Here is a 13,635-nt window from a genome sequence, read left to right on the forward strand (position 1 = left end):
CTAACCATTCTATGATTCTATTTGGTGGAATGTGAGCCTGTAAAGGAGTTATAGAAGTTAAATTTTCAGCTGAATAAACTTTGGATTTTTAGCACAAATTAATACTCCTAGGTTTTGCCTGTCTGTTTAGTGAGCTAGTGTTACCTACATACTGTTGCTGGAACAGAAGGTCAAAGCCTGGCAATTCCATATCAGTCTGACTTGGCCCTTTTTCCCCTTGCACATAAGCACAGTGAGCGTTATGGTGTCTAAGTGAAGTTCATATGGCAGGCAACCCCCCCACGTATGGGGCGATGTTACTAAAAATAGGTCTTGGGAATGCTCATTGGAGTGGCTACCAGCACACAGTAATTTCCAGTGTGCTGTGCAACCTTCCATCGAAAGAACTGGTTTTTCTTTGGTTAGTAGTTTGCAGTGTATACTGAATAACGTCGTTGCCTGTAGCTGTATCAGGTGATCTGCCTTGTCAAGACGCAGATCGGCTTTTTAATCACTTAATGAAGTCTGATACCTTGTAGAATTATTCTGTTAGTCCGTATGTAGACGACTAGCTTCTGCATTACAGCTTCTGCGCTTGTATCCAGGAGGAGCAGTCTTATGTGGTGTATCAGTAAACTTTTCTCTTTCAGGCCACTGTCATGAGAAAAACACAGGTGGCAGTCATGACAAGGAGAAATATTTCGATGACCAGCATGAGTCAGTTACAGCAGTGACAGAAGGACACTCCGAGGGAGGTGCAGAAGATCCAGAAGTCCTTACTCAGAGTTCAGCAAGGGATCCCTCCTTCTTGAGACTGGAAAGTAAGTCGACCTTACAAAACCAGTTCTGGCTAATGAATTGGTTTCTAGATTTTTCAGAAGAGCTGTTTTTCTTCCTCCAAGAAGCCACGTTTTTCCCCTTCTTCTGTAAAGTGATAAGTAACCCTTAAAACCAGTTTCATTCTGTTCACTGTTCTTCTCCAAGCCTAACCTCACAATGCATTCAATAAAAAAAGAGATCGTTAGACTTTTCATTTCACTTTCTTTATTTCAATTAAAAAAAAAAATTAGACATTTTTCTGGTGTCTAAAGGATGTAGTTTCTTGCAAGAGTCTACAAACATATGTTGGTTGTATTGCGGTGAATCCTGTATCAGCTGTGCCAGACAGAAGGGAAATAAATCAGTGCCTGTGGTTAAGGTACAGAGCACTTTATTCAGTGTTTAATGCATGTATGTAGAGAAAAAACACCACTTACGTAGAGCCGGGCAGAATTGTGGTTTGGAAAGGAGACTGCTGAAGTGGGGGTGGAGATACTGATTTTTGAAGCAACAATTTATGCTTATTTGCAGTGGGAAACCTGCATTCTTCAGTCCCCCTGTTTCTTTGCAGCGTGCAGTGAGTAGTCAGTGATAATTAGTTTGTGCAAGTGGAAAAGTCAGGTCACAGAAAAAAGATCCTTTTTTATACAATTGGTGGAAGCAGCAGGAGAAGAATTCTTGAAGTTATTATGGCATTTCCTCTTAGACACAGTCACTGCAGAAAGCAACAGTTCAGAAGGAATGGAGAGTTTAGAAGATGATCAGATGTCTGAAGAGATGCTGGCTTTGGTGGATGAGTTTGAAAACTCTTGGCCTCAGGAAGCTTTTGAAGGGGCACTGGAGGTAAAAGGTCGTCGGATGGGCTTGCAGGGAATCCGGGTCCTAAAGAAGGGTTCTCAAGATGGACTGGCTAGCTCTTGTTTTGGGGACTGTGGTGATGATGATGAAGCTGAATGGGTAAGTTTGAATGAGTTTACTTAAACTCCTGTACCAACATACTAGTGTGGAGGGAAAGACAAAGGATAGTTCAAGGGGTTTAACACTGGAATATACATAGGAACTTCCCCTGTGGGCCTAGAAGTTGGTTCATGGCTTGTGTGAAACAAACAATTGGTCTCAATCCTTTTTCTAAAGGAAAGGCCTCTGCATCCTTAAAACTGACATAGTAAGTCTTGTTTATCAGCAACAAGAGCTTAGGTGTTGAATGACGCTGGGTGCCTTCAGACTTCTTGCACACACTTACAAAAGAGAAGAGTTTTTAACCTAAAAGTTCCGGCTAGCATGAAAGCAATGAAAATTTCTGTTGTTGTCATGTTACAAACAAAATATGTAATGAAAAATGCTGTTCAGTTCTCCAGCATTGGTTTTCTCTTATGTTGGAGATTGAAGTTGTGTACTTTTTTTGCATGCTGTGATGCAGCGAAAGTGAGCAGGCTTAAGGACTGGGTTGAGGTGGGGAGGGAGAGAAAGATCTCATCTCTAATATCCTTGGAGGACTGGGTTGAGGTGGGGAGGGAAAGATCTCATCTCTAATATCCTTGAAATCGAATCTTTGGGCTAAGACAAGTAGTATATTTGAGCTGGTAATGTTTGTGGTGTTTCTTACTCTTAATCCATAATTGTTCTTTTGGTAGATCACTTTTCAGGTCAAACGTTTAAAGAAACCAAAAGCTGAAAACTTGGATCTCCGGGAACCAGTTGGGAGAAATGGGGAAGAAGGGACTAATGGAGAAAATGAAAACTTCTACCAAACTGCCCTGGAGATCAGTGGACCAAAGATACCTTCTCCTGGACCAACAGGTAACCTCTTGCTTCTAGAGAAAGTAAGTTGTTCGCAGCTTTTGTATTACTCTGGTTTATTTCCTTTGCAGTTTTTATAGTACACTGGTTGATTACCATAAATATGTGTTACAAAGACTATGTAGTGAAATATGCCTTATAGATGAATGCATGGAAAAATTAGAAATCTCTTCCATCTGCCCCTTCTTCATGAAGTGCAGCATACTTTTATCTGCTGAATGAACATTGTCTAGTTAATTTTTCTAACTTCTGGTGATGAGATGGTGAGAGTGGAGGATGAAAGAGGTAGATGCACTGAGTAGAAGTAGTAAGAGAGACAGGGTTTTAATGATCTTGTATTAAAAAACTGAATGGGCAGAGAAGTTAATCAGATTAGACACACCCCTTGGGGCATAAATGCAGGATGAGAGCTTGAATTGATTACTGACTAAACATAAAACAACTCAAAACCAAAAGGCAGAAAACTTGGTCTAATAAAAACAAAATAAATGAAAAAAACTAAGTGTCCTGCTGTAATTCATTTGGTGACATTACAAAGGAAAACTTAGAGACTGTCTCTTCCAGAAGGCTGGAGCTACAGAAGAGTAGGTTTTTGCACCAACACAGGTGAGGGGGTTTGGAGAGAGAGGTGGAGTTTTTGCTAGCTGAGTAAGAGGAAATGAGAGTGGTCTATTAACATGATGCAAGCTAGTTCCACTGGTTCATTCAAGAGGACAGAAATCCATCAGCACGTGATAGCTTGGGCTGAAATTTATTGCTGCTGGATCCTAATTATGCCAGAGAAGAGAACCAAAGTAATTAGCCCCCACGCTTTTTGTCTTACCTTGATTTCAATGGAGGTAGAATCCTCATGTTGCAGGGCTGATGTGTAAACAAAGATGTGTTGTCCAGTACCTTTTAGTCCTTGACAATTTGATGACCTAGACAGTGATTTCACATTTTGAAGGCTTTTACATTAAATCATTAACGAGTGTCTTTCTTAGCAACTAACAAATGTAAGTTATTGAATTAAGTATTTAAACGGGGAGGGAGGGGTACATGAAAACAGACTGTCATTTGTGAGCGTGCACCTCTCCTTTCCTTCACGTATCTTCTCTGCCTCTGAGCTACTGTGTCTCTATTACATATCATCCCTCCATTGTAAAGCAGTTATCTTCCTAACGCTCCTGTGAGGCGCAGGGTCTGCTGACACCCTCTTTGCAAGAACTAAATTCTCAAATGTTTAACGTGTTGGAGGTCACCTGAGGAATTCCTGGTACAACAGGGAAAATAATGCTAGTTGTACTGTCTTTGACTAGCACTCTGACTACTGAATGGTCTCTGTGTAGTGTTTCCATACCTCTCGCTATCTTTTGCTGTTCGTGCCAATAAGAACTCACAGTGAGATAGCTCACAGAGGTGGTGATGAGGACTGATCATTCCCCTCTGAATTTTCCCAGTGTTTATTGAAGTTAATTTTCCTTTAATTTTCCTTTACAAAAAATGTTGTATTACAGACCTTATCGTTAGTTTGCAAAATTATGGTGAATCACTTCACTGTATCTTGGATGGGAAATAGGATTTGCATCCAAATGGGCAACATTTCAGGTAACTAGAAGTAAATACTGAAATATTGCCTACATAGCTAGTGCAGTAGGCTGGCACGTTGTTAAACTTGGCTTCCCACTGTGCAAATGTACAGCTACAGTGAATTTTTCTTACATTCCAAACAGTTTGGATGTTTTTGATATGAAAATGTTTCCCAACAGTTAACACAAGCTGGATTCCTAGGGCTTGGTGTAGCATTCACCAAGCAGGATAAGGAAAAGATTTCAGTAGACTTCAGTTCAAATGTGAAGATCAGGTTCTTGTTTCTGCCAATGATGTCTTTGTTAACATAAAGCCTCAGTTAACTTCTCTGCAAAATGGGATGCTGAAGTGTAATTGCTAATAGTTCAGAAATTTGGCTGTCATGAGTGTAAGAGTGCAGCAAAAGCCACTGTGTGTCTTAAACAATATTAATTGAAAAAGAAACAGCAGTGTTTTTCAGCTGGGATTGTCAAAAGATGGAGCAATCAACTTTTGTTAGTTTGTACTGTAGCTATAGAATATTAATGATGACTCACTTATGAACTTTCTTTAAGGACATTTAAGTAGAGACATTACCTGTAAACAAGAGTGGCAGTTGTTCTTAATCTGTAGCTGTTGAAAAAGTTGTAATGAAACGTGTTTTAAAACTCCACCTCCTAATCTGTCTTGTAGGACACAGCTGGATCCTACACAAGTTGCATTCAGGAATGTTCTTAAAGAAATCTAGCTGCAGGACTATGACTTTCACATTGTAGGGAATGTATCCACTGATTTGTAAATTGCTCTACTGAAGTAAAATGCCTTCCTGCTCCTGGGCAGTTTTTTCTATTTCTTTCTTTCTTTCTTTCTTTCTTGCTCAAGGAAAAAGGCGTGACTATCGTAACCTTGGCTGGCCAAGTCCTGATGAATGCCTGAAACTCCGTAGGGTAGAACTCACAACAGTAGCCAGCACGTGGCTTGCTGTTTCTGCTAAAAACATTGAGTAAGTATCTTGTATATGTACCTTAAATAGGTTATTCACACAAAGCAAGACAGTTACATGGCCTTGAGTGTGCATAATTGTAGTGTTCTTTAAAGTAAGATAGAACTGCCAGGATTTCAAAGAAGTTTGATGACATTATGTGGTATTTCATAAATAGACTTGCAAAGAAAAGTGCAAGTGCAGAAGGAGGATCCAATTTCTTACTCAAGTGAGATTCTGCCAGGTGCTGAGCAGTTTGCACTCACTGGAGAACTTTGTAATGACTCCTGTTTTCTTCTGCTGACTGATTCAGCTTGTTTTATGACCTTTGTAGCATTACAGAACACATTGATTTTGCCACGCAGCTGCAAGAACCAGCCATGGAGCCCCTTTGTAACCCAAATCTACCAGCCAGTATGCATACTTTGGACCACCTGCAAGGTGTCTCTAGTCGGGCCAGCTTGCATTACACTGGAGAAAGTCAGCTGAAAGAGGTACGCCGCAGTTTTAGGCTGTCACACAAAAATGGCCATACCATGGCAGATTCAAGGCACATTTAGCTCAGTGCCCTGTCTCCAGAAGTGACCTTCAGTGAGTGAATGCCTAGATAGAACTGTAAGAACAATGCAAGTGGAAGGTGATACTTTACCAGAATGTTTTTCCAGTCATCTACAATCTGGACCGAGGGAAATCCTAAAACACCATGAATGTCTCTGTATTTATAGTTCTTGGTGAGTGAATTAGTGAAAGAAAAGTCTAACTGAGCGTACATAAACTTGTAGCATTCTTAATGTTCAGTGCCATGGAGTTGTAACACTGTGTGATGATACAGATAGGAATTAACTGAAGATAGACAGTGATGTTTAGGTTGGAACAGGTTACAGCATTTGTAAAAGGCTGGGGAAAAGAACAACCAACAAGTGAGAGACATCTCCTACCAGGTTCCAGCATCTAAGGACTTGTTCTTCCTCTTCCCCAGGTGCTACAGAATCTTGGCAAAGACCAGTACTCACCACAGTCATTAGAACAAGTTGGTACTCGAATAGCCAAAGCTTTGGAAAAGGTAGGTGTAAATGAGAAAAACGAGAAGTCTGGGGCTTACCTCTCGTGACTGACATAGTGGTCAATTCACTCTCAAAACCATTTGTCTGAAATCCCAGTCAGAGAACGTATTAGTACTTAGACTAGGGATTTGTGTCTATTTAGCATCTGTAATGCCCTCATAGGTATTTTGTTGAGCTATATATTGTGCATACACTGTCAGGTGTCTTCCGTATCTCTCTACTAAAACCTAAGCTGGTCACATTTCCCAGTGTTTCCAGCCCTGTAGTGAGCAGTATTGCTGGTTGTTGAGCTATTTCAGCAGTTCTCAGCCCTTCCCTTTCTTTCTGTGCTGCACTGATTTGGAGCTTATGGACAATTGAGTTAAGCCATAGTTTAGCTCCCTGGTCACACTCCTGGCACACTGCAGTCAGAGAGCTGACAGGCAGCATCTTCCTCTCTTCTCTGCCTACTTCCTTTTACCGCATGCACTGTTGGGCTGAAGCATCAGATGAGTTCAAGGGTGTCAGGTGGCACCATGTGCAAGGCTGTTCTTCCTGTTCTCCTCAAAGAAACCCAAACTTCCTTGCTAGATTACAGCTTTTAAGGACCTCAGCTGGAGAGATGACCAGGGATGTAAGTTTCCTAGGATATACGAGGTAGATAAGGATGCAGGGATTGTTGTTACACATTTACAGCTGATGGATATCCCAAGCTATTCTAGAAAGAGAGGGCTTAACCAAAACAGTTTGGTGCATCTAGTCTATTCCACCAAAAGCCATCTGAGGAACTTGAAATGCTTTGAAACTAAAGCAAAGAATAGCTTTGTTATTCAAAGAAAGTAAAGGTGTTATTCTTATGCTCATGTTACAAAATCTAGTTTCTTTTAACTTTAGATAATATACTTTTTCTCTTACGTGCTACAATTCCCCCTGAAGACAGCAAGCTGTATCCAGATAAGCTGAAAATTTAATGCTGAGACCAGAAACAGAATTCTCAGTAAGCTAGCTGTGTTGGAAATAAAATGCAGTTCTTCTGTCTACCAGTCTCATTCAGTATTCACAAGAGCTAATCAAACAAATCAAGATGGCTACTTATCTAATTGCATATGTGAACATAAACATTCATTTACTGTATGAGTCCACAGAATTCAGGCACACAGTATTTTGCTTTCTGACACGTGACATGGGAGTCAGCCAGCTAGAGGCACCAAACTTAATCAGCTAGGCTTTTCAGGCTTCCACTGTGAGCTGCATCCCAGAGCATCCTCTCTCTTTCCAGTGATTACAGAGCCTATGAGTCCAGTCAGTGAACTTAGCTCAATTTCTTGCTTTCTGTTGGGTAATACGTACACACACATCTAGATGCTCAGTGTCAGACAGCTGGTTAGAAGCTGCTGTGACTGCTGGAACTGTTGTTTGCTGTTTAAAGCTATTTAGCTTCTGTTCTGTTCTTAAGAAAATGATGTTGTATTTGAAATTAGTGATTTGTTTGACAATCCCATTTACCTGGCTGTTGCATGTATGTTGTTAGATAAGAAAGTTTTTGCTGCTTTGAAATAATTTAATGCTGATTTTAAGTGTAATGCCCTCTACCCTAATATATCAAATGAATTGGAAGAGTGAAAGACAAGACTGTTCACTACAGGTGTTTACATGACTGGTTTTTGTGTTCTTTTACCAGAATCAGACTTCCTGGGTCCTCTCTAGCATGGCAGCTCTTTACTGGAGAGTAAAAGGCCAAGGAAAGAAGGCGATTGATTGCCTACGGCAAGCATTGCAGTACGCACCCCATCACATGAAGGTCTGTACCCATGTGCCCACAACTCGGATGAAATAATGTTGTGCTTGTCACAACAGAGCTTGCACAGACTGTTGTTAAGGCCAACACTCTGTGTGCCAAGTGTCTATGCTGTATTAGATATGAGCTAGTTGTGGTGAAACCTCAAGACTTTCGCCACCTTTTTGGTGTGGACTGTCTCTTTTAAAAATATAATAATAATAATAAAGACAACTGTGAAAGAGGTTCAGTGGAATTTCCTGCAGTTCAGTGGATTTGACCCCTGTCTGGACAATACAGGCTTGAACTGGTTGTAGGACTTTGCATTTTCATCCGCCTTTGTCTGGACAAGTCCAGATCTAAGATGTGAGGAGTGTATTTTCTGGTTATGTTTTTAAAAAAGGGAGTATATCTTCTGCTCGTGCTTTTAAGGAGGGAAGGAGGTGATATCTAAAGGAATAATTTAAATGCTTAAATCTTAAGTGTTTGGGCTGTGAATCTCAGCTGGACACTAGTGCCTGGCTTTGCACAGCAGTTCTGTGCTTTACTCCAGAAAAGGCAGGATTTTGGACATAACCTGTTTAGTGTTTCGGTTGACTAAAGCGCTTCATAACTTTCACCTTGCCACATGTTATGGTGAGCGTTATAATGTCTGTTCTCATACACCACTCTCCCCCTTGCAGGCTGGTAAATGCCATACAGGCTTCTCACTCAACACTGAGGATTTCGCTTTGGCACCTGAGCAGCAAATTGTGCAGCATTGCAGAATATATACTCCTTCTTGAATCTTGATCTTAAATCCTTCTCTGAAAATCAGGAGAGAAAATAATTTACACTCTCAGGATATTATTAGGAGGTTTTAGCCATTAACAGTAGAAATGCCTCAGCTAAGAAATGCACATCCCCACTGCACATCCTATGTCTCTGTCTCCTATAATTCTGTCTCATCACAAGTGTCCTTTTAAAACAAGGTTGGATCTTGCTTATCTTCTTGCTGTCTTTCTGTGTAACTGGGGATGTTTCCTCAGAAGTGGAGCCCTTAGCCGTGTGACTTGTAAGGGTCAGAGTATGGATTGGGAACTACAATTTGGCAAGATTATGGTGTAGCAGTGCTGTTTTCTAGAAATGAGATATAATGTTGCTCGGGACTGGCGAACTCTCTGCATTTCTGCCTTGTTTTTGTCCTCCGTACTTTAACTGCCTCCAGGAAAAAAACTGTGGGTCTTGTTCGTAAAGATACGGCTGCAACTTGAACTCAGAATTAGCACTGAATGAACAGCTATTTAATATTTTGTTTTATCCTCCTCTTTGGTTTTTTGCAGACTCACATAAAGTTCTCTTGCCTTTTCTCATGTAAATAAAAGGTAATTAATTTTTCTGTGGGCTGCCTTTGTGATTCTGACTTCCATAATACCTGCTTGGCAAACATGAATGGCATCAACCAAAGGTACTCCTTGCCTTGTAGGGATCAAGGGGGCAGGGATCAAATACATCCAAAATTTTTTGTGGTCCTGTTGAGGGCACCTAAGACTTGCTACTAAGCACTATTTTGTCCTTTGAAGGTGTGAAGCCCAGCTCCTGGAGAGACTGTTATGGCTGTCAGGGCTCAACAGTTTTGTCAATCAGCCAGGGTCATGTTTATTTATAGCTGTTGTCCAGCATCATACAGGAATTTTGTGGTAGAGGCAGAATAAAAAACAGTGCATCAGTTGCACTGATGGTTAGACCCTTTTTTCATTTCCTTGCTGTCCCCTTTGATTCATATTCCTTCCCCTTTTTGTGCAGTAGCTGAAGGAGGGTGGTCAAAACCAGCTTCACTTATCTCTGAGAATGCATCTGATATTTGGGGATGAAATTATTTAAGAGCATCTGAAAAATAAACATACATACTAGGACACAAGTTTAATTTTTGAGTTGTCTGTGCAACAGTAGTGAGTTTTTACTATTGGGAGTAGATGTGTGTATCTGAGGGGGTTTTGTTTATAACTCAGATCCAAATGTCCTTTTATGGTAAAATAGGTCTGACTCATCACTTTGAAAGTCTCCAGATAGCGGAGTGGGCAGTAACCAAGTGAGAGTGGCCAGGTGGTGAGTCCTTTGTCTTGCAGATCCTGAGACAGTTTCAGTGAGGAAAAAACCCACGCTGTCTATCTCTTGTTCTTCTCTTCCAGGACGTACCACTAATAAGCCTAGCAAACATCTTCCACAACGCAAAACTCTGGAACGATGCCATCATCGTGGCTACCATGGCAGTGGAAATTGCGCCGCACTTTGTGGTTAATCATTTCACGCTGGCAAATGTCTATGTCGCAATGGTGAGTGTGCCATCACCCAGCCGTGCCTTGTCTTCGGTACAGTGTGTATATAGATAGGTATGTAAATAAAAGATCTTCTCACAAATAATTTTTGAGGAGCAACATTCAAGAAATTAGAATAGGATCAACAAGAAAGAATATTTTTTTTGAATGCCAAAACTCTTACTACTCATTTTACTCTTATTATTCATTTAGCACTTGAAGGCCAACACATATTTATAAGCTGGCTTCAGAATGCTGTCTGCAAAGCTTTGTTAAGACCACAGCAAACCATTGATAATTTTTGTTGGCTGCCCGTCTAAACACAGAATATTTTTACAATACTGGAAAATTAATGATAAATTGGGTCTTTGTCCTGAAGAGCTGAGCGTAGCATAAGAAGTAAAACCCAGTTCACAGTCGTGATGAACAAACACAAAGGAAGTTTAATTTCAATATCTGGACTATCAACAGCCAAAATAATTTACAGATTGAACCCAAATTTCTTCATACTTATTTACATATTTTAATCTGCAATTTAGCTTTTAGTGCTTACTCTGAACAGAATATGTTCATTCCTTTTATCTTTCCCAACACTGGATTGGTTCCTCTGTGTGTCATCGTTATCTTTAATAGGGCCAGTATATTCGAAGGGTAAAAGGCACCATTAAACTGAGACACAGTTGATGTGTATGCCTGTGTCAAAAGTATTTTCAGTTACACATGTTCCTGTATACCCCTGGCAGTTTTCAGCACTTGTCACAGATTTGTCCTTAGTGTTTTGCTCCCGTGGTTGCAGGGATGACGGAGATAACGGGGCAAGGTGAGCAGGTAATCGTGTATCATGGCTATCAGGGTTGAGAAGAGTTGCAACGCACAGTGCTGTCGAACACGCAATGGAAACAAACTGAAGAAAGGCATGACTTTGTTCTATTAGGGTATTACTTCTGGCAGGTGTTTGAAAGAAATGAAGTGGAATTTTGACGCTTGAATTGCCAGTGTCTTTTTAAAGTTAGCACAGTGCCTAAGGATAACTTCATTCTCCCTGAATCCAAGAGATTTCTCAATGAAGCCCCGTATTCATTAGATGAAATGGCTGCAGCCAAAGGACAAACATTATCTTCTGCATCAAATTATACGAACGTAAAGACAAGTTAGTTTGTTTACGTCATATTTAACCTCCTGTATTTGAGAACTGACTCTGACTAACAGGTCGTAGAAGATGTCATGCTAATTAACAGTACAGCATGGTAGAGGCCAGCATTTCTTTATTTGTAGAACTTTATCGTAAGTTGCCGTACAAAGGGGAAACAGTTGGGCCACGTTAAGGACTGTGAACTTTAGATGGATGCTATAGAAACTGTTGATGTAGGAACCTAAAGGAACATCAGAATAATATCAGATCACAGCTAGTGTAAATTATTATATCTAAAAACGGAAAAATCTGATTCTCATTTTCATTGCTCTTTGCCAGTGCTCCCGCAGGTTAATTTGTGATTTTTCTATGTAATTTCTGTTGAAACTCTATTAAAAATACACTTTTTTAAAAATTCAAGACTTTGCAACTCACATTGATCTAGTTACTGTTTATAATGTTATTAGCAATGAATATTATCTCTACTGTACAAATAAAGCTACTGAGAAAAGTAACTTAAGAGAAGAAAAACAGCGCTGAAAGTGACTGAAAAACACAGTGTTTTGGATCTTTTGCCCTCTCGTTTCTCTTCTAATACACTATTGGATGTTGGCATGCTTTCCCAGTTAATAAAAAAGTGGGGTGGCATACTTAATTAGATTTCAGTGATATAAAAATAGACGTTATTTCAGCATGAGTGCTTCTTACTGCTGTTCTGGAGTCCGCCTTAGCAGTTGACATTGTCTGGCTACTGTATGCTCTTTACGTTTAGGGGTTTTTTTGGTGGGTGTTTTTTTTTTTACTTTCTTTGAGTAGTCCTTTAAAAATAATTTCAAGTTATTTCTAAAAATGTTAGTTTTTCAGCGAAGTTGGTGGTTTTGCGTTGTCCGTGATTTCAGAGCTTTGACCTATGTAAATTCTGACTGAAATTTGTTTTTAAAAGTTACTTTTACAGCAAGAATGCAAAGATCTATTAGTAAAAGGAAAAGATGAGAACATTAGTCAATTATGCTTCCATGAATTATACAGAATTGGGTCATTGGCCCAAGAAAATATCAGAGTTATTTGGAGAGTCAAAAAAATCCTAAACCACAAGGATAGTTACCTTTGTGCATACCATACTACTCAACTACTTAAGACAGGAAAGGCATAGAAAATGTGTTTACTGTTTTTAGAATCTGACTCTTTGCAATGCTCTTTCTTTACAGGAGGAGTTTGAAAAAGCCATGAAATGGTATGAGTCAACACTAAAACTTCAACCAGAGTTTGCCCCAGCAAAGAATCGAATCCGCACCATTCAGTGTCATTTACTCATGAAAAAAGAGCGACGGTCTCCTTAGAGATCAGAATCTTTCTCTTTTTTTAAAAATGTCATTATTCTCTATTCTGCTTTTAAGTGTGCTAAGACAAATTGATGAATCAAAATTTTTAACAAGACTTTTAAAAAGAGATGGGATTTGGATCGAGGGGTTTTTGGTTGGGTTTTTTTTTTTCTCCTCAAATATAGGAGCATCTTTGGAAAATATATTTCACAGGCCATAATTTTAAAACATCCATGTAAATATTAAACCAAGAAACTTCCATAAGTCCATGACCACCTGTACCAGGACCCAGGCACTGTTAGTTTTTCCTTAATGCTCAGATTGGCATCAGCATCCAAAAATAACTTGCTTCGTGTGTTACAAGTCAATGGAAATGCAAAGCACACACCCGTACCAAATAGTAAGAAGAGATAATCAGTAATTTATCCATGTGGAACTCATGCTTTGTCCGCTCTTGTTCACTCTGTACCACATTACCTGCTTTTTTGGAAGGAGAGGGGCAGGATTTTAAATGTTTATAAAAAGCATTAGGAACATCAAGCATTTTTGGAATTGCTTTTTCCTGTTGGGGGAGGAAATGAGGAGGGAACAGCAGGACACTAAAGTCAAAGTGGGTTTTAATCTTACTTGCAGAAAAAAAAACTGGTGAAAATCCCAAAAAGATGTTTTATATTTGTCTGTATATTCATAGCCCTCTGCCTCCCTGAGTGGTTGATTTACTAGTTCTTTGTTCACTATATTTCTAGCCATTTCAGAATAAGGTGCAAGTTTATGCTCACTCTGAGCTGTGCTTTTAGCTGCCGAGGAGGAGGGAGGCAGTGTCAAGGTATCTTCAGCAAATAAGTCAGGTGGAAGATTTCCAAATCAGTTCTCTCTTTGGTTGGTGGAGGACATGATTCTCCCGACATCATTGTTGAGTCAACAAGGGCACATATT

At 39.8% G+C, this 13,635-nt stretch overlaps 1 protein-coding gene across 1 annotated transcript; it reads left to right on the forward strand.

The window, feature by feature from the left end:
- Positions 1–629: 629 nt before the first annotated feature.
- LOC104513493 (tetratricopeptide repeat protein 17-like) lies at positions 630–12,717 on the forward strand (the record flags this gene model as incomplete). Its single annotated transcript, XM_010156862.1, has 9 exons — positions 630–800; positions 1,505–1,755; positions 2,433–2,598; positions 5,029–5,149; positions 5,463–5,622; positions 6,108–6,191; positions 7,853–7,972; positions 10,120–10,263; positions 12,586–12,717. Coding segments are annotated over 9 exons (1,349 nt in total), but the record flags the coding sequence as incomplete, so codon positions are not given.
- Between the last annotated feature and the right edge of the window lie 918 nt (positions 12,718–13,635).

This window comes from Eurypyga helias, unplaced genomic scaffold, assembly GCF_000690775.1.
Source record: "Eurypyga helias isolate BGI_N326 unplaced genomic scaffold, ASM69077v1 scaffold43658, whole genome shotgun sequence".
Lineage (NCBI taxonomy): Eukaryota > Metazoa > Chordata > Aves > Eurypygiformes > Eurypygidae > Eurypyga > Eurypyga helias.